This window comes from Dipodomys spectabilis, unplaced genomic scaffold, assembly GCF_019054845.1.
Source record: "Dipodomys spectabilis isolate Male_0828 unplaced genomic scaffold, ASM1905484v1 ptg000004l, whole genome shotgun sequence".
In the NCBI taxonomy this organism is placed as follows: Eukaryota; Metazoa; Chordata; class Mammalia; order Rodentia; family Heteromyidae; genus Dipodomys; species Dipodomys spectabilis.
Genome location: NW_024870681.1, coordinates 1,506,985 through 1,529,464, shown reverse-complemented (window position 1 = coordinate 1,529,464; position 22,480 = coordinate 1,506,985). Strand labels below are relative to the sequence as shown.

At 39.1% G+C, this 22,480-nt stretch overlaps 1 protein-coding gene across 1 annotated transcript in view; it reads left to right on the top strand.

Moving 5' to 3' along the window:
• Taok1 (TAO kinase 1) overlaps window positions 1–22,480 on the top strand; it is a 114,205-nt gene that overhangs the window by 73,217 nt on the left and 18,508 nt on the right. Inside the window, exons 13-17 of the mRNA XM_042691241.1 lie at window positions 1,685–1,819; window positions 5,749–5,985; window positions 8,621–8,749; window positions 14,062–14,265; window positions 17,014–17,253. Of these exons, the coding sequence (XP_042547175.1) occupies window positions 1,685–1,819; window positions 5,749–5,985; window positions 8,621–8,749; window positions 14,062–14,265; window positions 17,014–17,253 (945 nt within the window). The remainder of the gene's footprint in view (window positions 1–1,684; window positions 1,820–5,748; window positions 5,986–8,620; window positions 8,750–14,061; window positions 14,266–17,013; window positions 17,254–22,480) is intronic.

Genomic DNA, 22,480 nt, shown 5'->3' with positions numbered 1-22,480 from the left:
CCCATGGTTCTTTCTGTCCTAGTGGACATCAAGCTATGATCCTCCCATCTCAGCTTCCTGAGTAGCTAGAATTATGGGCATGAGCCAATGGTGCCCGGCAATATTTTTTATATTCATTGGCAATACTAGGATTTAAACTCAGGACCTCATGCTTGCTAGGCAGAGGTCATACTGCCAAGTCACTCCTCCAGTCCCCCCCAACCATTATTTCTCTAACATTTTTAATGAATTTTTTTCTGTAGGAAAAGTTTTTTGTTTTGTTTTGGTCAGTCGTGGGCCTGAACTCTGGGCCTGGGCACTGTCCCTCAGCTCTTCAGCTCAAGGCTAGTGCTCTACCACTTGAGCCACAGCCAACTCCCGGCTTTTTCTGCTTATATGGTGCTGAGGAATTGAACTAAGGGCTCATGCATGCAAGGCAAGCACTCTACCACTGAGCCACCTTCCCAGACCAGATTATTTCTTTAGTTAGTTGATACTTCACTGACTTGTTCTTCAGTTAATGAATCAAGGTAGGACTGGGAATAGCACCACCAAAAGTGGTGCTATGGCTCAAGTGGTAGAGTGCTAGCCTTGAGCAAATTTTGAAGTCTTAAGTTCAAGTTCCAGGACTAGCCAAAAAAAAAAGAAGAAGAAGGTCTACAAGGAGAGGCATTAGTTTTTCTAATATTTGCAAAGCTTTTATTGCTTAACTGATAGATAACAGGAATATTATAAAGGTAGTTTTACAAAACTGGGTGTGGTGGCTCACATCTGTAATCCTAACTTCTTAGGAGGCTAAGATCTGAAAATCACTATTCAAACACAACTTCAGGTAGTTGTGAGACTTTTACCTCCAGGTAACCACCAAAAAGCTGGAAGTGGACCTGTGGCTTAAGTGGTAGAGTGCTAACCTTGAGCAGAACAGCTCAAGAACATCATGCAAGCCCTGAGTTCAAGCCCCAAGACTAGCACCAAAATAAAAAGGATAGTTTTTTGTTTTGGGTTTTTTTTGCCTGTCCTGAGGCTTGAAATCTGGATCTGTACTTATTTTGCTCAAGGCTAGTGTGCTACCTCTTTCAGGCTTTTTCTGAGTAGTTTTGGAGATAAGAGTCTCATGGACTTTACTGCTAGTGCTGGCTTGGAACTTCATTCCTCAGATCTCAACCTTCTGAATAGCTAGAATTACAGGCATGAGCTACAGTGCCTGGCAAATAACACATTCCTGTAACCTCAATGTTATGGGTCTAAGATCAGCATGGGTGCTATATAGTAAGACCCTGTCCCCTTCAAAATCATTAGCTAATTATTTGATTAAAAAATATAGAAGCTGGGCACTGGCACACGCGCGCGTGTGTGTGTGTGTGTGTGTGTTTTATACTATATTGCTTCACCCAAGAACCCTTGAGTAATTTGTCTTTATTACTATTTGGAATATTGACTACATGTTTTATTATCTTTGTTTATAATATATTGTTATCCAGCTTTTCAGTTTCATATACTGTGTGGGATATAAATCAGCCACATGTATTTGTGTACTGTTTTATACACTGGAAGTAACTTCTAGCTGTTTCTGATTTTGGTTTTTTAAAGTTGTGTCTTTGAGATTTATTGATAAAATTATCTTTTTCAAAATTGTCTTTTTAATTCCCTTGACACCTCAAAGAAACGCTTCATCTTACATGACATTGTCTCTTTGTTTGTCAAGGAGGAAGAGAATTATAGAGAAGAAGGAGATCTTAGAACAAGGCCATCAGATCCTCAGTCTCCACCTCAAGTATCTCGTCATAAATCACACTATCGTAATCGAGAACACTTTGCAACTATACGGACAGCATCATTGGTATGTATTGCCAAGACACTAATAAGAAATACCTTTTTCATTTTGGGTGTATATTTTGAGTGAATTGGTACTAAGGTTTGAACTCAGGGCCTCGTCCTTAGGCAGATACTACCACTTCAGACACCAGCACCTATATTTTTTGTTTTAGAACTTGAACATGTAGACTTAAGTATAATTATATCTTGAGCTGGGCGCTGGTAGCACACGCCTGTAATCCTAGCTACTCAGGAGGCTGAGATCTGAGGATCACAGTTCAAAGCCAGCCCAGGCAGGAATGTCCTGGAGACTCTTATCTCCAGTTAACCACCAGAAAACTAGAAGTGATGCTGTGGCTCAAGTGGTAGAGCACTCGCCTTGAGCTGAAGAGCTCAGAGACAGAGCCCAGGCCCAGAGTTCAAGCTCCATGACAGACCAAAAAAAAAAGAATAACTATATCTTATATTTTGTATTTGAGTTTGTCTTCCAAAGCATTCATTCAACATTTAAGTGTCTCAGGAGAAAGATACGCAAAATACTATGAGAGCTGTTAAACTAAAAACGTACTCAAGGGCTGGAAATGTGGCTTAGTGGTAGAGGGCTTACCTATCATGTTTGAAGCTCTGAATTCCATTCCTTAGTACCATATAAACAGAAAAAGCCAGAAATAATGCTGTGGCTCAAGTGGTAGTGTGACAACCTTGAGCAAATGAAGTTCAGGGACAGTGACCAGGCCCTGAGTGCAAGCCCAAGGACTGGCAAAAAATAAAAAAAAGGTCTTTAAGACATGTGTAAATCATGTTTTAGAATATATTAAACGCTGAAGAGAAATACAAGGTACTAAACATGTATCCAGATAATTTTTGATTCAGTGGCATTAGAGAAATAATTTATAAAACATAGTTTGAGCTTTTATAAAGTTACTAGATTTTAGGCACAAGGGGAGATGAGGAATGGTATTTTTACATAAGTAGAACTGGAAGTAAGAAGGGTAGTTAGAAAATGGGGAATGTTTGGAAAGGACAAGTTTAACTATTTGCCATATTCTGTTATTCCTATTCTCCCCAAAACAGTAATTTTGTATTATTTTTTTCATTACATACACATTACAGTATTAAAGCTGTTTTAGTCAGACAAATACGGCAAAAACAAGACACAGGATACTAGGGATACAAAGAAATTACATTAATATATAAAAGGTACATTACTAGAATATATAAAGGGGGAGGAGGCTTCTGATTTATCTGAGTTGCCAAGGTAGGTAGATTTTTTTTTCAGTCCTGTCCTTGTTGGGTGTTGGTAGCTCACACCTGTACTACTATCTACTCACAAGGCTGTCCCACCTAGTTCTCCTCCCCCTCCCCCCACCAAAGTTATAAAGTTCGTTTTCGACAACTACTTGTACATCTCATTGTTGCAATGGGTCCACCTGTATCCCTATTTAAACAATTTGTTTTTTCCCTTCCCCTCCTCAAATTTGGCTTGGATTTTCTTCATACAATGAAATGAACGGACTTTACATTTTCAATTTGAAATTTTTCTATTTATATATACCTATCTTAACCATTACCTAAAATGTCAAATGTATCGTTTCACAGTTTTCTTTATTTGGGGGGGGGGGGGGGGGTGTCCGGTTGTGGGGCCTGAACTCTGGGCCTGGACGCTATCCCTCAGCTCTTCAGCTCAAGGCTACCTCTCTACCACTTGAGCCACAGCACCACTTCTGGCTTCTTTCTTTTTGCTTATGTGGTGCTGAGGAATTGAACCCAGGGCCTCAGGCATGCAAGGCAAGCGCTCTACCACTGAGCCACCTTCCCAGCCCCTTCTTTATGTTTTTTTTTGTCAGTTCTTCACTTCTATGATCATCATTTTCTGCTTTCCCCATTGTTAGTTTTGAATGTTTAGAAATTTTAATACAGCTACGTGCCAGTGGCTCACGCCTGTAATCCTAGCTACTCACAAGGCTGAGATCTGAGGACCGAGGTTCAAAGCCGGCCTGGGCAGGAAAGTCCGTGAAACTCTTATCTCCAATAAACCACCAGAAAACCAGAAGTGGAGCTGTAGCTCAAGTGGTAGAGTGCTCGCCTTGAGCTGAAAAGCTGAGGGACAGAGCTCAGGCCCAGAGTTCAAGCCCCACGACCAACAAAAAAACTAAAGAAAGAAATTTTAATACAGTCACACAGAATATACCCTTTTGTGTATGGCCTCTTTTGCTCTTTGTTAATGTTTTTGGCATTTATACATACTGTATTCAGCAAAGTTCATTCCTTTTGCTGTAATTTTCCATTGTATGACTATACCACTGTTTATATATCTGTTCTTCTGTTGAACATTTGCTCTGTCATTTGAAGATACTACACATATGTTTGTTATAAACATTCATAGCAAGTCATTATATGACTATGACTATGATGTTTTAATTTATTGGGTGAATACCTAAGGGGTTAGATTTTACAGCGTATATGTTTGATTTTACAAGAAACTATCAGGTGTTTGGGGTTTTTTGTTTTTGTTTTTGTTTTTCTTGTTGGTCATGGGGCCTAAACTCTGGCCCTGGGTGCTGTCCCTCAGCTCTTCAGCTCAAGGCTAGCACTCTACCACTTGAGCAACAGTGCCATTTCTGGCTTTTTCTGCTTATGTGGTGCTGAGGAATTGAATCCATGGCCTCATGCATGCAAGGCAAGCACTCTACCACTGAGCCACCTTCCCAGCCCCGTAGTGTTTGGGTTTGTTTTTTTTTTTTTTTAATACATACTCATTAGCAATTGGAACTGAGTTTGATAATGCATACCTGTGATCCGGGCACTTGGGAAGTAGAGACAAGAAGATTACAAGTTTGAGGTTACCCTGTGGTACATAGCAAGTTCTAAGCTGTAGCTTGTCTCAAATGAAAAAAAAAAAAAAAAGAGTATGGGGTAAAGGCTTGAATAGTTCTCCAAAGTTATATAAATGTCAGATGAGAACATGGAAGAATTCAGTACCACTGAGCATTATTTGCTTCCCAAATAGTTTCACAATAAGACCATGAAAAAAGTACTCATAATATCTTCAGTTATGTGAGAAATGCAAATCAAACCACAGTGATAGGACTGAGACAATAGCTCATTGGAAGAATGCTTGCCTAGTATGTACAATACCCTAAGTTTGATTCCTGTCACTATAGACAAAACAAAGTAAGATGCTGTGAGCCTGTTATTCCAGCCTCAGGAGAAGCACAAACAGTTCTGGGTGCAATGGTGAATGTCTGTCATCCCCAACAAAGCCCAGGCCCAATTAGGCATAAATTGAGATTGTACTGCAAAAATAATCAAGGTGAAAATAACCTACCTCAGAAATAACTGGAGGCATGGCTCACATGGTAGAGTTCCCCTGTCTGGTAAACATGAGGCTCTGAATTACGTTTTTGGCCAAGTGCCACTTGTACACTTGTAATCCTTGCCTTTCAGGAGGCTGACATTTAAGGGTTACAGCATGAACAGAAAAGTTTACAAGACTTCATCTCCAATTAACCAACAAAAGAACTAGACTAAAGATGTAGCTCAAGTAGTCAAGAGCCAGCTTGACTATTTGTTTAAAAGATCCAGTGGAGGCAGGTACTGGTGGCTCATGCCTGTAATCCTAGTTACTCAGGAGTTTGAGATCTCAAGGTCATGGTTCAAAGCCAGCTGGGGCAAAGAAGTCTGTGAACTCTTATCTCCAAATAACCACCAGAAAACTGGAAGTGGCACTGTGGCTCAAAATGGTAGAGCACTAGCCTTGAGCTGAAGAGCTCAGTGACAGTGTCCAGGCCCAGAGTTCAAGCCCCACGACTAACAGAAAACAAAAAAAAAAAAGGAAATTAATTAAACTTCTATTATTAGAATATTATTAGTTAATAGTAGACTTCTGTAAATACTTATAGAGAAAATGCTTTACTTTATTTTCTTTGTTTCTCTTGTTTTTGGTATGTCTAGGTTACAAGACAAATGCAAGAACATGAGCAAGATTCTGAGCTGAGAGAACAGATGTCTGGCTATAAGCGAATGAGGAGGCAACATCAAAAGCAGCTGATGACTCTGGAAAATAAATTAAAGGCTGAGATGGATGAACACCGCCTCAGATTAGACAAAGATCTTGAAACTCAGCGTAATAATTTTGCTGCAGAAATGGAGAAACTTATCAAGAAGCATCAAGCTTCTATGGAAAAAGAGGTGACTGATTCAGTATTATTTGTTTAATTTATCTTGTGTTCATCCTCAGCATTAATAAACAATTTTGATATTAGAGTATCTATTCCTAGCATCTAATTGGCTAAGGAAAAAGAAACATTTATTTTACTTGTATTAGACTTTTGGTAAATAGATGATACATTAGTCATAAAGGAAGATGGCTCCTGTAATGTTTTTTTTCTCACTAATTTGTAAATGAGTATTCATTTTGCATTTGAAAAATTGATATACCTTAATATCAACTAAAGGGTCTGTGAATTAATAAATGTTTCCATTTTCTAATACTTGATAATTTTTTAGTGTTACGGTGGGTCATTCAATTGCTCTAGGCTTTTGTTACCTGGTTGTCTAAGACATTGATTAATCTGCCAATAGATGGTTTGATGCCTACAATTTTACCTACGCAGGAAACAGAGGGAAGATCAATGTTTGAAACCAGCCCGAGCAAAAAGTTAGCGAGATTCTATTTTAACAAGCAAGCAAAGTATGGTAGTAATTTTAGCTAGATTTAAAGCATGGGTGAGAGGGTCATAATCAAAGGCTAACCCAGGCAATAAATAAATAAGAAGACTCTTATCTGTCTGGGAATGTGGCTTAGTGGTAGGATGCTTACCTAGCATGCATGAGGCCTGGGTTCAATTCCTTGGTACTACATAATCAAAAAATAAAATTATTTTTAAAAGACCCTATCTGAAAAAGTAAAAAGGTCTGTGATTGTGGCTTACGTGATAAAGAGTACTTGCCTAGAAAGCATGATGCCCTTTTAAACTCCAGGACTGTCTTCATCTACACACGATAGAAAGCTATTTTAGGTTTCAAAAAGTCATTCATGCCAGGTGCTGGTGGCTCATGCCTGTAATCCTAGCAACTTAGGAGGCTGAGATCTGAGGATCGCAGTTAAAAGCCGGCCTGGGCAGGAAAGTCCATGAGACTCTTTATCTCCAATTAATCACCTGAAAACTGAAAGTTGCACTGTGGCTCAAGTGGTAGAGCACTAGCCTTGAGCTGAAGAGGTTAGGGACAATGCCCAGGCCCAGAGTGCAAGCCCCGTGATCTCCCCCCCCCCCCCCAAAAAAAAAAGCCATTCATAATTCTCTGTTCTATGTCATGTTGTAGAAACTTAACTGCTTTTCTACTTTCCTTAAATTTATATAGCATTCTTACGTCAAGACAGATTATTATAAAATATACACAGAATATTTGAGATTGCTAATTGAGAGATTCAGATTTAAGACTTATCCCAGTTTGGTTATTTGTCAGTAAGTATTATTACTATGTGATATAGATTCATTTTTTAAATATTTCAGTTATGTGAAATCTTTTCTTATAATGTTTTTGGTATTTCTTCAGTTTCATTTTATTTTGCTGGTCACAGTTACCAAGCTCAGTAAGTTCACACACAGATTTATCAAAAATAATGTCCAGTTACTAGTATGCATCGTTGCATTATTAGTTATCTTTCTTGTTCTCTTCTCTCCCAAAACCCAAAACTCCCAGAGTAGTAAGAAATTTGACAATGTAAGTTATAGTATAAATAGATTGATTTTAAAATATTATGAAACAATGTACAGATACTTAGAATTCTGATATGTGATCAGTAGGTATGGATAGCAGCTTGAGAAGAGGTAGAATCTAACACATTTAGGAAAAATGATTAATAAAACAGGATATCCGGTGTAACTAAAAATTTAAGTTGAGCCCGGTACTGGTGGCTCACACCTGTAATCCTAACTACTCAGGAGGCTTCAAAAGCCTCGTGGTTCAAAGCCGGCCCAGCCAAGAAAGTCTGTGAAACTCTTATCTCCAATAAAACCACCAGAAAACCGGAAGTGGCGCTGTAGCTCAAGTGGTAGAGTACTCGCCTTGAGCTGAAGAGCTAAGGGATAGCACTCAGGCCCAGAGTTCAAGCCTCACGACCGACAAAATAAATAAATAAATGAATTTAAGTTGAGTGTTAGCACTTGGGAGGCAGACAGGAATATCACAAATTTAAGGCCAGATAGAGTTACATTGTGGGAATCTAGTTCAAAAAAGGGCTAGAGATATAGTTCAGTAGCAGAGCACTTGTCTAGTATGTGCAAGGTAATTTGTTTAAAAAACATTAGAATATGACAAAATATTTACATCTGTTATTTGTGAGTGCTAAATTCATGAAATTTTCATTTTAACCTTATTTTTTAAATAGTCTATAATGGATCAAAACCTAGTTAGTATTTTCAAATTAATGAATAAATTAGAGGTTGTTAAAGTTTAAAGGTCAATGTATTTCACTATTTAGTATATAAGTTAATCTAGGTTTAATGATCTTGGTTTCATTACACTTGAAGATAAATACGTATTTTATTGAGAAAATATATTCCTCTTAAATAAAAAGAAGTAAAAACATTTTGACACAGTAAGAGATTGTCATTTTAAAAGTGAATTTCATCTTACTGGTTCTGTGAGGTTCAGATGATAAGGATACTCAGAAACCTTTGTAATTTGATTGGTATTTTATTTTGGTAATGCTTCTAGTTTTTTTTCTCATAGAACAAAAGTTTTTTTTTTACTGATATAGGTTAAACTCTTCCTTTGACTCTGCTTACTTAATAAGGTTTATTTAAAATTTTTCATATAGGCTAAAGTGATGGCTAATGAAGAGAAAAAATTTCAGCAACATATTCAGGCCCAACAGAAGAAAGAATTGAATAGCTTTTTGGAATCCCAGAAAAGAGAGTATAAGCTTCGAAAAGAGCAGCTTAAGGAGGTACTTCTTTTCATAAAAATTCTCTATCAGTTATCTGTTTACTTGTATTTATTGGTTCTCAACTCATAGAACCATTAGGATAAAACGTTCTATTCTTGTTTGTGACTGCTAAATGTATATAAGACATTGATTACAATACATTAATCTGACTGAGTTTTCTAATTGAGTAGAATCTAAACATTTCCTTGAACTGAGCATGATTCATGGTTGCACAACTGTAATTCCAGCTAAAGCAGGAATATAGGGAGTTTGAGGTTAACCTGAGCTACATAATAAGACCTGGTCTCAAGAAAAAAGAATTACAAAAGGAATTTTAGAATGCCCACTTCCAGCCAGGCGCTGGTGGCTCACACCTGTTTTTCTAGCTACTCAGGAGGCTGAGATCTGAGGATCGCGGTTCAAAGCCAGCCCGGGCAGGAAAGTTGGTGAGACTCTTATCTCCAATAACCCACTCAAAAACCGGAAGTGGCGCTGTGGCTCAAGCTGTAGAGCGCTCACTTTGAACTGAAGAATGCAGGGACAGTGCCCAAGCCCAAAGTTCAAGCCCCATGACCAACCAAAAAAATTAAAAAATTTAGATCTTAGAGAAATATGGAAATTAACAAGGTGGTACTGTTTTTGTTTTATTTTGAAAATAGATTTAGTGCCAACTTTAAATAAAACTCTTAATTTTTTCCAAGAAAATTTCCAAGTACGTAGTTATTCTATATGGTGTCTACGATAGAAATAATGTCTTTTGGGCTGGGAAGGTGGCTCAGTGGTAGAGCGCTTGCCTTGCATGCATGAAGCCTTGGTTTCGATTCCTCAGCACCACATAAGCAAAAAGAAAAAAGCCAGAAGTGGCGCTGTGGCTCAAGTGGTAGAGCACTAGCCTTGAGCTGAAGAGCTTAGGGACAGCGCCTAGGCCCAGAGTTCAGGCCCCAGGACCGGACCAAAAAAAAGAAAGAAAGAATGTCTTTTGATTTTTTTTTTTTTTCTCTCCCATACAGACTGATTGATCTTTTCAGTCCATGTAATTAATCACTGCAGTAAAATATTTGATCCTTGTAAAATAAGAATAATGTTTGACTTAATACTTTTCATGTATGTAAAAATTTACTCCTGTCAGATGTATGTCTTGCTGTATACATATTGGTGTCACAAAGATGTCATACACCTTACCAATAGAGAGTCATAGATTAGATTTTTCCAGCTGTTAAGTGTCAACTTGAAGTATATTCCCATTGCTATAAATCAGAATTCAAATTCTGTTCTGGAACATTGAGTTTGAAAAGATTATAAGTGGATAGCTTGGCACTGGGGCTCATACCTATAGTCCTCGCTGCTTAGGAGGCTGAGATTTGATGACCATGGTTCCAAGCCAATCCAGGCATCAAGGTCCATGAGACTCCTTATCTTCGGTTAACCACCAGAAAACCAGAAGTGGCACTGTATCTCAAAGTAGTAGAGTACTAGCCAAGAGCAAAAAGAGCTCAAGGGCAGCGCCCAGGCTGAGTGCAAGCCCCATGACCAACAAAAAAAATACATTATAAGTGGAGTTCCCAACCATATATACATGTCTTAAAAAAATATAATTGTAGCTGGGAAGGTGGCTCAGTGGTAGAGCGCTTGCCTTGCATGCACGAAGACCTGGGTTCGATTCCTCAGCACTACATAAGCAGAAAAAGTTGGAAGTAGCGCTGTGGCTCAAGTAGCCTTGAGCTGAAGAACTGAGGGACAGTACCTCAGAGTTCAGGCCCCAAGATTTCTCCTTATCACAGGGCTTCTGTACAGTATGTTGTATATATTGTATGATCTATACAGTATATTATTATGATTATCTCAAAAAAGAAAAGAAAAGAAAGTGAGTCTGTCCTAAAAAAAAAGAAAGACTTCTCCTTAGGCTGAGAATCCTGTTAGTCCAGGAGTATAAGACCAGCCTGGAAGCTAGGCACTAGTGGCTCATGCCTATAGTTCTCATTGCTCAGGCAGAGATCTACTGAAGAGTGAGGTTCACAACTGGACCAGGCAGAACTGGAGGTATGCTCAAGTAGTAGAGTGCCAAACTTGAGCAGATAAAAGCTAAGAGAGCATGAGAGGGCCCTGAGTCTAAGCTCAGTACTGGCACAAAAAATAAGCAAATAAATAAATGGAAGCAAGAAAATAAGCAAATAAGTAAAGGTGAAGATAAAGTAATAACCCCTAATCCCTAGGATAGAAGAGCTACCAAAGCCTTCATGGGAAATTCACTAGCAGATGACTGAAAGATACTCCAGTGATTCTTTTTTTTTCCTTGTCCCAGTATGAACTCCCATTATCTGGAGATGTCTCCTCATAGGACTACACTATATATTTATGCTGAAACAAGTAGAAGCCTAATCTACTTCAGACACCTAAGAATAGCACATAGGGGGACTGGGAAGGTGGCTCAGTGGTAGAGCGCTTGCCTCAGCACCACATAAGCAAAAGGAAAAAAGCCGGAAGTGGCACTGTGGCTCAAGTGGTAGAGCGCTAGCCTTGAGCTGAAGAGCTGAGGGACAACGCGCAGGCCCAGAGTTCAGGCCCCACGACCGGAACCAAAAGAAAAAAAAGAATAGCACATAGGTTACACACAACTTTAAGATGAAAGAACAAAAACATTTTAAGAGTAACAATGATAGCCAGACATTGGTGGCTCATGCCTATAATCCTAGCTACTTGGGAGGCTGAGACCTGAGGATCACGGTTCATTGAAGCCAGCCCAGGCAGAAAAGTCTATGAGACTCATTTTGGCTTTTGTTGTTGTTGTTGTTGGTTATAGGGCTTGAAATTCAAGGCCTGGGCATTGTCCCTGAGCCTCTTTGTGCTCAAGACTAATGCACTACCACTTAAGCCACAGCACCACTTCTGGCTTTTTCTGTGTATGTGGTACTGAGGAATCGAACCTAGGGTTTCATGCATGTATTCAAGCACTCTCCCACTAAGCCACATTCCCAGCCCCACTCTAGAGATTCTTGATGTGTGTGCCTGCATTATTCTTATCTCTCTCCATGGATACATACACATATAGTCTTAAGTACTAGTGAGTTTTGGCTTAGTGATAGAGTTCTTGCCTAGCATTCATGAAGACCTGGGATCTGGTCCCTAGTGTCATGAAGAACAACCTTCAAAAACTCACGTAATGTCACATGTTTGTAATGTCAATTTGTTATGAGGAATATGAGTTCGAGGCCAGCCTGAACTATGTAGGAGATATATGTCAGTCTTCCTTTCTTCCTCCTTTATATACATGCAGACAACTGCACACAAAACCTACTGCTATTACATGCATTGATATGTTTTAAAGTTGTGGAAAAGCCTTTTTAATAATGAGAAAGATAAGTTTTAGTGGTTTCTAAAGGATTATCCCATACCTGATGGTAGCTGACTTGTATTTTTTTACAACATTAGTTGAAAAATATGCTAATATTAATTAGCTTAGAGTTTACCTCATTGAGTGTACTATCAGGTTTTTTTGTCTTGTCTATAAAAGTAGTTTGATATATTTAAAATAATGTATGGAAGTATTGGTTTTGACTTAGTGATTATTAATGCTGAAAAATAAAAACTATAAAGTAGATTTCTATTTCCCATTATTTATTTTTCTGTTGTTTGAACTCAGAGGCTTGTACTTGTTGAGCTTGCTGGCTTGGCTAGTGCTCTACCACCTAAGCCATACTTTTATCTCTGCTTTTTGGTGGTTATTTTGGATATAGAGTCTTAAGGACTTTTCTTCCTAGGCTGGTTTTGAGACATAATTCCCTTTCTGGATCATAGCCTCCTCCTAAGTATCTAGAATTACAGACATGAACCACTAGCACCTAGCTAATTTCAAGTCCTTTTGCATTGAATTGTTTCATAATTTTGACAGAAACAGCACAAAGAATGTTGAAACCAGCCAGGCACTGGAGGCTCCCACCTGTAATCCTGGCTACTCAGAAGGCTGAGATCTGAGGATCATGGTTCAAAGCCAATCTAGGCAGGGAAGTCGTGAGACTCTTACCTCCAATAAACTTCTCAGAAAAGTGGAAGTGGCACTGTGGTACAAGTGGTAGAGAGCACTAGCCTTGAGCTGAAGAGCTCAGGGACAGTGCCCAGGCCCAGAGTTCAAGCCCCATGACAAAAAAAAAAAAAAAGAGCCGAGCCAGTGGCTCACGCCTATAATCCTAGCTACTTAGGAGGCTGAGATCTGAGGATCACAGTTCAAAGCCAATGGGAAGGAAAAGTCTGTGAGACTCTTATCTCTAACAAACCACTCAGAAAATGGGAAGTAGCACTGTGACTGTAGTAGTAGAGTGTTTACCTTCAGCTGAAGAGCTGAGGGACAGTACCCAGGCCCAGAGTTCAAGCCCCATGACCAAACCCTCCTCCCCCGCCAAAAAAAAATGTTGAAACCAGGGCTGGGAATGTGGCCTAGCCCTGGGTTCGATTCCTCAGTACCACATAAACAGAAAAGGCCAGAAGTAGTGCTGTGGCTCAAGTGGTAGAGTGCTAGCTTTGAGCAAAAGAAGCTCAGAATTAGTGCCCAGACTCTGAGTTCAAGCCCCAGGACTGGCAAAAAACAAACAAAAAAAGAATGTTGAAACCAGGGATGGAGGTATACTCCCAGGTATACTAGGAAAGTAGAGGCAGGAGGATCATGAGTTTGAGGGTACCCTAATAAATGTAGAGATACTGTCTCAAAACAAAAAAGAATGTTGATAACTAAGATAATATTTATTAACTGTATTATAACTAATTTTAATTCAGATATGATTGATCTTGAAGCACATTCTTCTTGAGTGGCTAAAGAAGGATATGTTTTACTTTATTAACCCATTGTTTACTTTGAAGCTGGGAATCATTAAAATGTGGCTACACTAAGCTAAAAAGCGTACCTATTTTCTGATGTACATATCTCTTTTTTTCCCCACTCTTATTTCATAACTAACTCAAGGAAGAGGAAAGTATTACTTCCCTTCTCCAAGCTACTATTCTGCAGTTGAGCAAAACAATTAACTACTTTTATTTAAATTTACTATACATCAGGCTAAGGATGTAGCTTTAAGATAGAGTTCTTGCCTAGTATATATAAGGTCCTGGATTTTATTCCCCAGCACCACAAAAATAAATGTATGATAGCCAGGTTTGGTGGCATTTACCATAATTCCAGTACTCAGGCAGGAGTTTGAAGCAGGAGGATTGAAGAGTATGTGACTAGCTTAAAATCCTCCTGTTTCAAAACCAAAAAGCAGTCATTAGATAAGTTTACCTTATATCAAATGTTATATTCACATATTTAATGTATTTTGAATGGAGTGTTTTAATGTTAACAGGAGCTTAATGAAAACCAGAGTACCCCTAAAAAAGAAAAACAAGAGTGGCTTTCAAAACAGAAGGAGAATATACAACATTTCCAAGCAGAAGAAGAAGCTAACCTTCTTCGGCGTCAGAGACAATACCTGGAACTAGAATGCCGCCGCTTCAAGAGAAGAATGTTGCTTGGGCGTCATAATTTAGAGCAGGACCTTGTCAGGGAGGTATGTGTGAATGATGTGAAATTAAAATTTTTTTTTACCAGTGAATTTTTTTGTGCATGTGTCCTGGAACTTGAACTCAGGGCCTAGGCACTATCCCTGAGGTTTTGTGCTCAAGGCTAGTGTTCTACCACTTGAGTCAAATATCCACTTTCAGCTTTTTGGTGATTAAATGGAAATAAGAGACTCAGAGTTCCCTGCTTTGAACTATGATCCTCAAATCTCAGCCTTCTGGACACCAGTGAAGCTTTTTTTGAGCATATGCCAGTTATATCCCATTCTCAGGTCTTTCACATCTGTATTTTTATTTTGCCTGTCACTCCTCCCAGATAGTCATAGAACTTGCCATCTTCCTTATGTCTCTACCATTCCAGAAGTGCCATCCATTATCACCAAAGTCTTTCTTCCATCTTTATATGATTTTATTTTTCTTGGCACTTGTCCATCTTACATACATAGAAAATGTGCACATAGTCTTGTTTTGGGAAATGGGAGTCTATCATTTTCATTAGAATTGGAATTGTATAGTCACAGTAATTTTTTTAGGCTTTTATATCCCCAATGTCTCCTATAGTAATCATTTACTAAACAACTTAATTTTATTTCTTTAATGAAAGAGATATGTGTATGTATGTATATATTTAATTTTAAAAATTAAGAGAGTATCTATTAATATATTTCTTTTACTAAAATATTTAAAAATAAGGGAACTGGCCATTCTTTGTATCTTTGATCTGAAATGAGTGCCATGAGATGTATGTTGCTATTTAACTTTGTTTTGGGTTCAGTCGTGGGGCCTGAACTCTGGGCCTGGGCGCTGTCCTCAGCTCTTCAGCTCAAGGCTAGCACTCTACCACTTGAGCCACAGCGCCACTTCCGGCTTTCTTCTTTTTTGCTTATGTGGTGCTGAGGAATCGAACCCAGGGCCTCAGCCATGCAAGGCAAGCGCTCTACCACTGAGCCACCTTCCCAGCCCCGTTATTTAACATTTTTATAATCATGCTAAACATTAATTGGACAAATGTTGTGGACTCTCAAGCCAAGAAAACAATTATTCTCAGTATAGATAAATTTACTTCTGAGGATCAATAAGCTTATTTTGGTTTGTGTTGCAACCACACTTACTAAAGAAATTTAAATTAAAAGACATCAATTAGATAAGAAAAAGTATAATTTGGTACTGTCCTTTTGGAACATGATTAAACAGTTAACTTTAGAATACATGTACACATACTTTCACCAATTAAATCTCCTTCTAAAGTTCTTGCCTACATAAGCAGTAGTGTAATTATTTGTTACAACATACATAGATACTGAAATCTTAAATTAAAAAATAGAAATGGGGGCTGGGAAAGTGGCTTAGTGGTAGCATGCTTGCCTAGCATGCATGAAGCCCTGGGTTCAATTACTCAGTACCACATAAGCAGAAAAAGCCAGAAGTGGTGCTGTGGCTCAAGTGGTAGAGTGCTAGCCTTGAGCAAAGGTATAGTGTCCAGGCCCTGAGTTCAAGCCCCCGGATTGGCCAAAAAAAAATGGTTGGGGGCGGAAGGAAAGGTGTCACAACAAAGCAGTATCTTTCTGTGGCACTTAAAAAACCTTATTGTGCTAGCATGGTGGTGTATGCCTATAGTCCAATACTTGGGAGGCATAACACTAGGAAGTTCAAGACCAGCATGGACTACATAGTGAATTCTAGGCCAGTCTGGACTACATAGACCTAGTCTTCAAGAAAAAAGCTATAAACGCATCTGATGTGGGGAGATATATAGATATAGATAGCTATATAGATATACACACATTATAATGTTAAGTAAAGAAAACAAGCAGTATGTCTATAATATATATTAGTGTTTATTGAAACAGTAATTTTTTTAATAATGGATGCAAGGATGAAAGTAATGGATGCACCAAATAGTTGTAGGTACAAAGGGGGGGCAGGGAGTTTGACTTTTATATTTTATGTATATGTGTGTACTTTTTTTTTTTTTTGCCAGTCCTGGGGCTTGAACTTGGGTCTGGTCACTGTGTCTAAGCCTCCTTGTGCTCAAGGCTAGTAAGCCACAGCACTACTTCCGGCTTTTTCTGAGTAGTTTGAAAATAAGAGTCTCACAGACTTTCCTGTCTGGGATGGCTTTGAAACGTGATCTTCAAATCTCAGCCTCCTGAGTATTATAGGAATGAACCATTGACACCTGGCACATTTGTTGTTTTTTATTTGGTTTTGTTTTTTGTTTTTTTGTTTTTTTTTTTTTTTGGGTCCGGTCGTGGGGCCTGAACTCTGGGCCTGGGTGCTGTCCCTCAGCTCTTCAGCTCAAGGCTAGCACTCTACCACTTGAACCACAGCGCCATATCCCGGCTTTTTTCATTTTTGCTTATGTGGTGCTGGGGAGTCGAACCCAGGGCCTCAGGCATGCAAGGCAAGTACTCTACCACTGAGCCATCTTCCCAGCCCTTGTTTTTAATTTTAAAGAAGAGTATTTATTGAAGATCAAGTACTAGGTCCGTCTGACAACATTTTAACTGTAAACTTCTTCCTCATATTAAATCTATGAAATGGGACTGGTAGCATAGGTTAGTGGTGGAGTATATGCTTTGTGTATTCTAGGCCTTGGATTTGATACCTTCCCTGCATTAGTTTAAAAACAGTAATAGAACATTAATATTTACTGTGTAGCCATTCTCGAGACAAGGGGTTAATTATATTCATTTCCTGATTTTTTTTTCTTAAGATTTTTTTTTCTTGCATTGTAGGAATTAAACAAAAGGCAGACTCAGAAGGACTTAGAACATGCCATGCTACTGCGACAACATGAGTCCATGCAAGAACTGGAATTCCGCCACCTCAACACAATTCAGAAGATGCGCTGTGAGTTGATCAGATTGCAGCATCAAACTGAGCTCACTAACCAGCTGGAATATAATAAGCGAAGGGAACGAGAATTAAGGCGAAAACATGTCATGGAAGTTCGACAGCAGCCTAAGAGTTTGAAGGTACCTTTGGTGTAAGCTTCTAGACAAAGGGGAAAAGTGATAAATCATATCAGCAGGAAAAAAATTAAAATAGATGTGAAGTCATGGATTGAATTAATTCTTTTCCTTTTTAGTCTCATTGGTTGAATTCTATGTGAATTGCCTACTCCTTATGTATTGTTTATCAAAGTACAAAAGAGGTAGCAAATTGTTTAACTGCAGAAGTAACAGTAAAAATCTTGATTCTTGTTTAAATGTAACAAGTATTTGATGCTGATATAATCTCCATGTCAAGATGCTAACCTATTAGCTTCTCTTTGCTCTAATTATAATTTTCGCTAAATATGACTTATACAGAGGTTAAAAATATAAAAATATAGCTGGGTGCTGGTGGCTCGCGCCTGTAATCCTAGCTACTTGAGAGGCTGAGATCTGAGGATCATGATTCAAAGCCAGCCCAGGTAGGAAAGAAAGTCTGTGAGACTCTTATCTCCAATTAACAATTAGAAAAGTAGAAGTGCAGCTGTGGCTCAAAGTGATAGAGTACTAGCCTTGAGCAATAGAGTTCAGGACAACACCCAGACCCTGAGTTAAAGCCCCACAACCCACATAGGTACATACATGCCTGCATGCATACATACATACATAAAATAAAAGGTACTAGGTATCAGTGGCTCATACCTATAATCCTAGCTATTTGGGAAGTAGAGAGTAAGAGGTATCAGCTCCAGGCAAGCTTAGACAAAAAAGTTCACAAGATCTTATGAACAGAAAAGGCGGAGCATGATCATATGCACCTGTAATCTCACCAATGGCAAGAAGCATAAAAAGGAAGATTGCAATTTATGTCTACCCAGGCAAACACAAAAACAAGACACTATCTCAAAAATAAAAGGACTGGTTGTAGAGCACCTTCCTAATAAGTGGGAGACCCTGAGTTCAAACCCTCTTAATGCCAAAAAATTTTTCCCTTGTTGATTAAGCCTTATGGTTTATTCCCTTTCTTCACCAAGTTTGAGATAATTCCAAGAAATTTTCCAATTTTGTTAATTGTCATGAATATTAAAACAGTTGAACCAAATGAAAACAAAAACAAAGCAGCCACAGTATAGACTCATTAGTGTCAGTACCTCAAATGATCTGTATATGGCTACAAATTAAAAGCAGTTATTTCCACAAGACACAAGTTGTACAGTATTTGCTCTTGAATAACTTTCATGTAAAGACAGTGATAGTGATCACTTGAAATCCCATTCCTAAGCTGGCACCTGTGGCTCATCCCTGTAATCCTAGCTACTCAGGAGGCCGAGATCTGAGGATTGAGGTTCAAAGCCAGCCCAGGCAGGAAAGTCAATGAGACTCTTATCTCCAGTAAACCACCAGAAAACTGGAAGTGGTGCTGTGGCTCAAGTGGTAGAGTGCTTGCCTTTAGCTGAAGAGCACAGGAACAGCACTTAGGCCCAGAGTTCAAGCCGCACAACCAACAAATAAAAAAAAGGAGAGAGAGAAATAAAGAAATCCCATTCCTTTGAAGGCTGGGTGTGAGGATCTTAAGTTCAAGACCAGCCTGGATTTCATAGAAAAACTCTTATCTCAAAAAGCAACAAAACAAAAAAACTCCTTTCTCTAACAACTCCTTCCCCATTTTAAACTGTTTTGTAGTTAAGCCTCAAAACTATTTTTGGGGTTCAGATTGTTGCTGAGTAGTAGAGCACTTCTTCAGCATGCACAGAGCCCTAAGTTTGATCCCCAGCTCCAGAGAAAAGTAAAACCAAAACTACTATTATTTATTTGATTCTGAATAACTGTACTGGAATAAAGTGAACTTCATTCACAAAAGCAATCTATGTCAAAGTTTTTAAGTATACAGCACTCAATGGTATTCTCATTGCCTCCACGTCTCCATTTAAACATTAAGCAATCATGAACTAAATATGGAATCAAAGTTAAGATGCTTTACCAGAGTCCTTACTCCCATTTCCTGTATAGGAATCAGGGAATGTTTCTCCCTTTTTTCATTTCTCCCTACTTTATTCTTGAGCTAGGCATCGGTTGCTCACACCTACAATCCTAGCTACTCAGTCTGAGATCTGAGGATCATGAGTAAAAGCTATTCCAGGCAGGAAAGTCTGTGAGACTTTTACCTCTAATTAACCACTAGAAAACTGGAAGTGATGCTTCGGCTGAAAATGGAACAGTGCTAGCCAGAGAGCAAAAAGAGCTTGGGTACAGCACCTAGGCCCTGAGTTCAAGCCCTATATCCAGCAAATAAATAAATCTTTGCTAAAACTTTTTTAAAAAATTATAACTCCCGTGCTGGGAAGGTGGCTCAGTGGTAGAGCACTTGCCTTGCATGCCAGAGGCCCTGGGTTTGATTCCTCAGCACCACATAAGCAAAAAAGAAAAAAGCCGGAAGTGGCGCTGTGGCTCAAGTGGTAGAGCGCTAGCCTTGAGCTGAAGAGCTGAGGGACAGCGCCCAGGCCCAGAGTTCAAGCCCCACGACCGGACCAAAAAAAAAAAAATTGAAAGGGGTTGGGGAGCAAAAAAAAATTATAACTCCCATGTGAACCTGAGTATAGTTGTATCTTGTTCTCTTCAGAATAGATAATTGATCTCACTTAAAGAAGTTAATGTCCAATTAGATACTAATGGCTCACACCTAGCTACTCAGGAGACTCCATGTGATTCTTCCAGTTAACCACCAAAAGCTGGAAGTAGAGCATTGGTTCAGTGATAGAACAACTAACTGCCTTGACTGAAAATGCTAAAAGCAAAAAAGAAAGTCCCTGAGTTCAAGCTCTAGTACTGGCACAAAAATAAAAAAATTGTGTTCATTACCAGTATTAATCTTCCTTAGTCAATACATAGAAAAATTGGAATTTGTGATAATTTTTTAGATTTCTTTTGTTTGTACAATATAGAAATATATAACCAGGGCTGGGAAGGTGGCTCAGTGGTAGAGCCCTTGCCTTGCATGCCTGAGGCCCTGGGTTCGATTCCTCAGCACCACATAAGCAAAAAGAAAAAAGCCGGAAGTGGTGCTGTGGCTCAAGTGGTAGAGAGCTAGCCTTGAGCTGAAGAGCTGAGGGACAGCGCCTAAGCCCAGAGTTCAGGCCCTATGACAGGACCCAAAAAAAAATTATCTATCTATCTTTCTTTCTATCTATCTAGCCATTCTTTTTGTTTGTTTGTTTTTGGTGCCAGTCCTGGGGCTTGAACTTAGGGTCTGCACACTGTCCTTGAGCTTTTTTCTCGAGGCTAGCACTCTATCACTTCCAGCTTTTTTGTTTCTTAATTTGAAATTAAGAATTTCACACTTTCCTGCCTGGGCTGGCTTTGAACTGCAATCCTCAGATCTTAGCTTCCTGAGTAGCTAGGATTACAGGTGGAAGCCACCAGCACCCAGCCTCTCAGCTACAATTTAACCATTTTCATCAGATTTTTAGAACAGTGTGTCTATGATAATAATAGGGTTTATAAATCAGGAGCATGCAAAAGGAAACCAAACTGAAAACTTCATCATTTTCTCTAGTCATATAAATCTGATGTGACTTCTACATTTTTCTGGAGTTTGAGTAATAAGTAGTTGTTTGGCTTTATTTAATTCTTTCTAAGTCCTATTATTGGAACCTTTTCAATTTGACAAGTATCAGATTTTCTCAAATCCAACATTAAAAAGTAAGGTGAAAATAATGTTTCACTATTGTATTTAATCTTTCAATAGAATACCTACTTATGAAAAAGATCTCAAATTTTTTCTCTAGTAAGGTAGAAAAATCACCACTTGTTGGACATTGGTAGAATAATATACTTATCCTAGCTACTCAAGAGGCGGAGATCTGGGAATCACAGTTCAAAGCCAGCTGGGGCAGGAAAGGCTGTAAGATTCTTATCTCCATTTAAATCACTAAAAAAAAAAAAAAACATTAAAAAAAAAAAAAAACCTGGAAGTAAAGCTGTGGCTCAAGGGATAGAACTTTTAGCAAAAAATAAGTAAAGCTAGCCAGGTGCTGGTGGCTCACACCTGTAATCCTAGCTACTCAGGAGGCTGAGATCTGAGGATCGTGGTTCAAAGCCAGCCCAGGCAGGAAACTCCATTGAGACTCTTATCTCCAGCAAACCACTAGAAAACCGGAAGTGGCACTCTGGCTCAAGCAGTAGAGCACTCGCCTTGAGCTGAAGAGCGCAGGGACAGCGCCCAAGCCCAGAGTTCAAGCCCCACGACCAACAAAAAATAAAAATAAAGTTCAGGGACAGTGCCTAAGCCCTGAGTTCAAGCTCCAGGACTGGCACACACACACTAAGTAGGACTACATCTCAGAATTAAAAAAGCAAAGCTTAGTGCTGATAGCTCATACCTGTAATTCTGGCTGCTCAAGAGGCTGAATCCTGGAAGATCACTATTTGAAGCCAGCCTAAGCAGAAAAGACTATAAGATTCCATCTTTGATTAACCAGGGCCGGGAGGAGAGGGGGGAGCCAAGTAGAGGTGTGGCTCAAGTGATAGAACACCACCCACAAACAAGCTGAGCAAGCATGAGACCTTGTGTCATTGGGATGACAGGTATGTACCACCTTGCCTAGCCATTGGTTGAGATGGAGTCTTCTAGGTTTTTGTTTTTGTTTTTGTTTTTTTTTAATTTTAAGCCTGAGCTTACCTCAAACCACCATCCTTTTATCTCTGCCTCTCAAGTAACTAGGATACAGGCTTGATCTAACATGTCTGGCCCAAAATAATTTTTTTTTTAAGAGTTGAGATGTGATTCAGTTGGGAGAGTACTTGCCTAGCATACATGAAGACCTGGATTCAATCCAAAAAAAAAAAAAAAGTAAACCATTATTAAATGTGTTTCCACCTAGTTTATTTTCCTTTTCCTTTTTTTTTTTCCCTCCGGTCGTGCGGCTTGAACTCTGGGCTTGGGCATTATCCCTCAACTCTTCAGCTCAAGGCGAGCACTCTACCGCTTGAGCCACAGTGCCACTTCCGGTTTTCTAGTGGTTTATTGTAGATAATAGTCTCACGGACTTTCCTGCCTGGGCTGACTTTGAAGCTGTACAGGCGGGCTGGCTTTGAACCGTGATCTTCAGATCTCAGCCTCCTGAGTAGCTAGGATTATAGGAGTGAGCCACTGGTGCCTGGCTCTAGTTTATTTTCTCAAGGAAAAAAACAATTGTTAGAACAATGTTAATAATTTACTGTTAGACTTTCAAGTCAACTTAAAGCTTGATCCACAAAAATAGGGTCAATA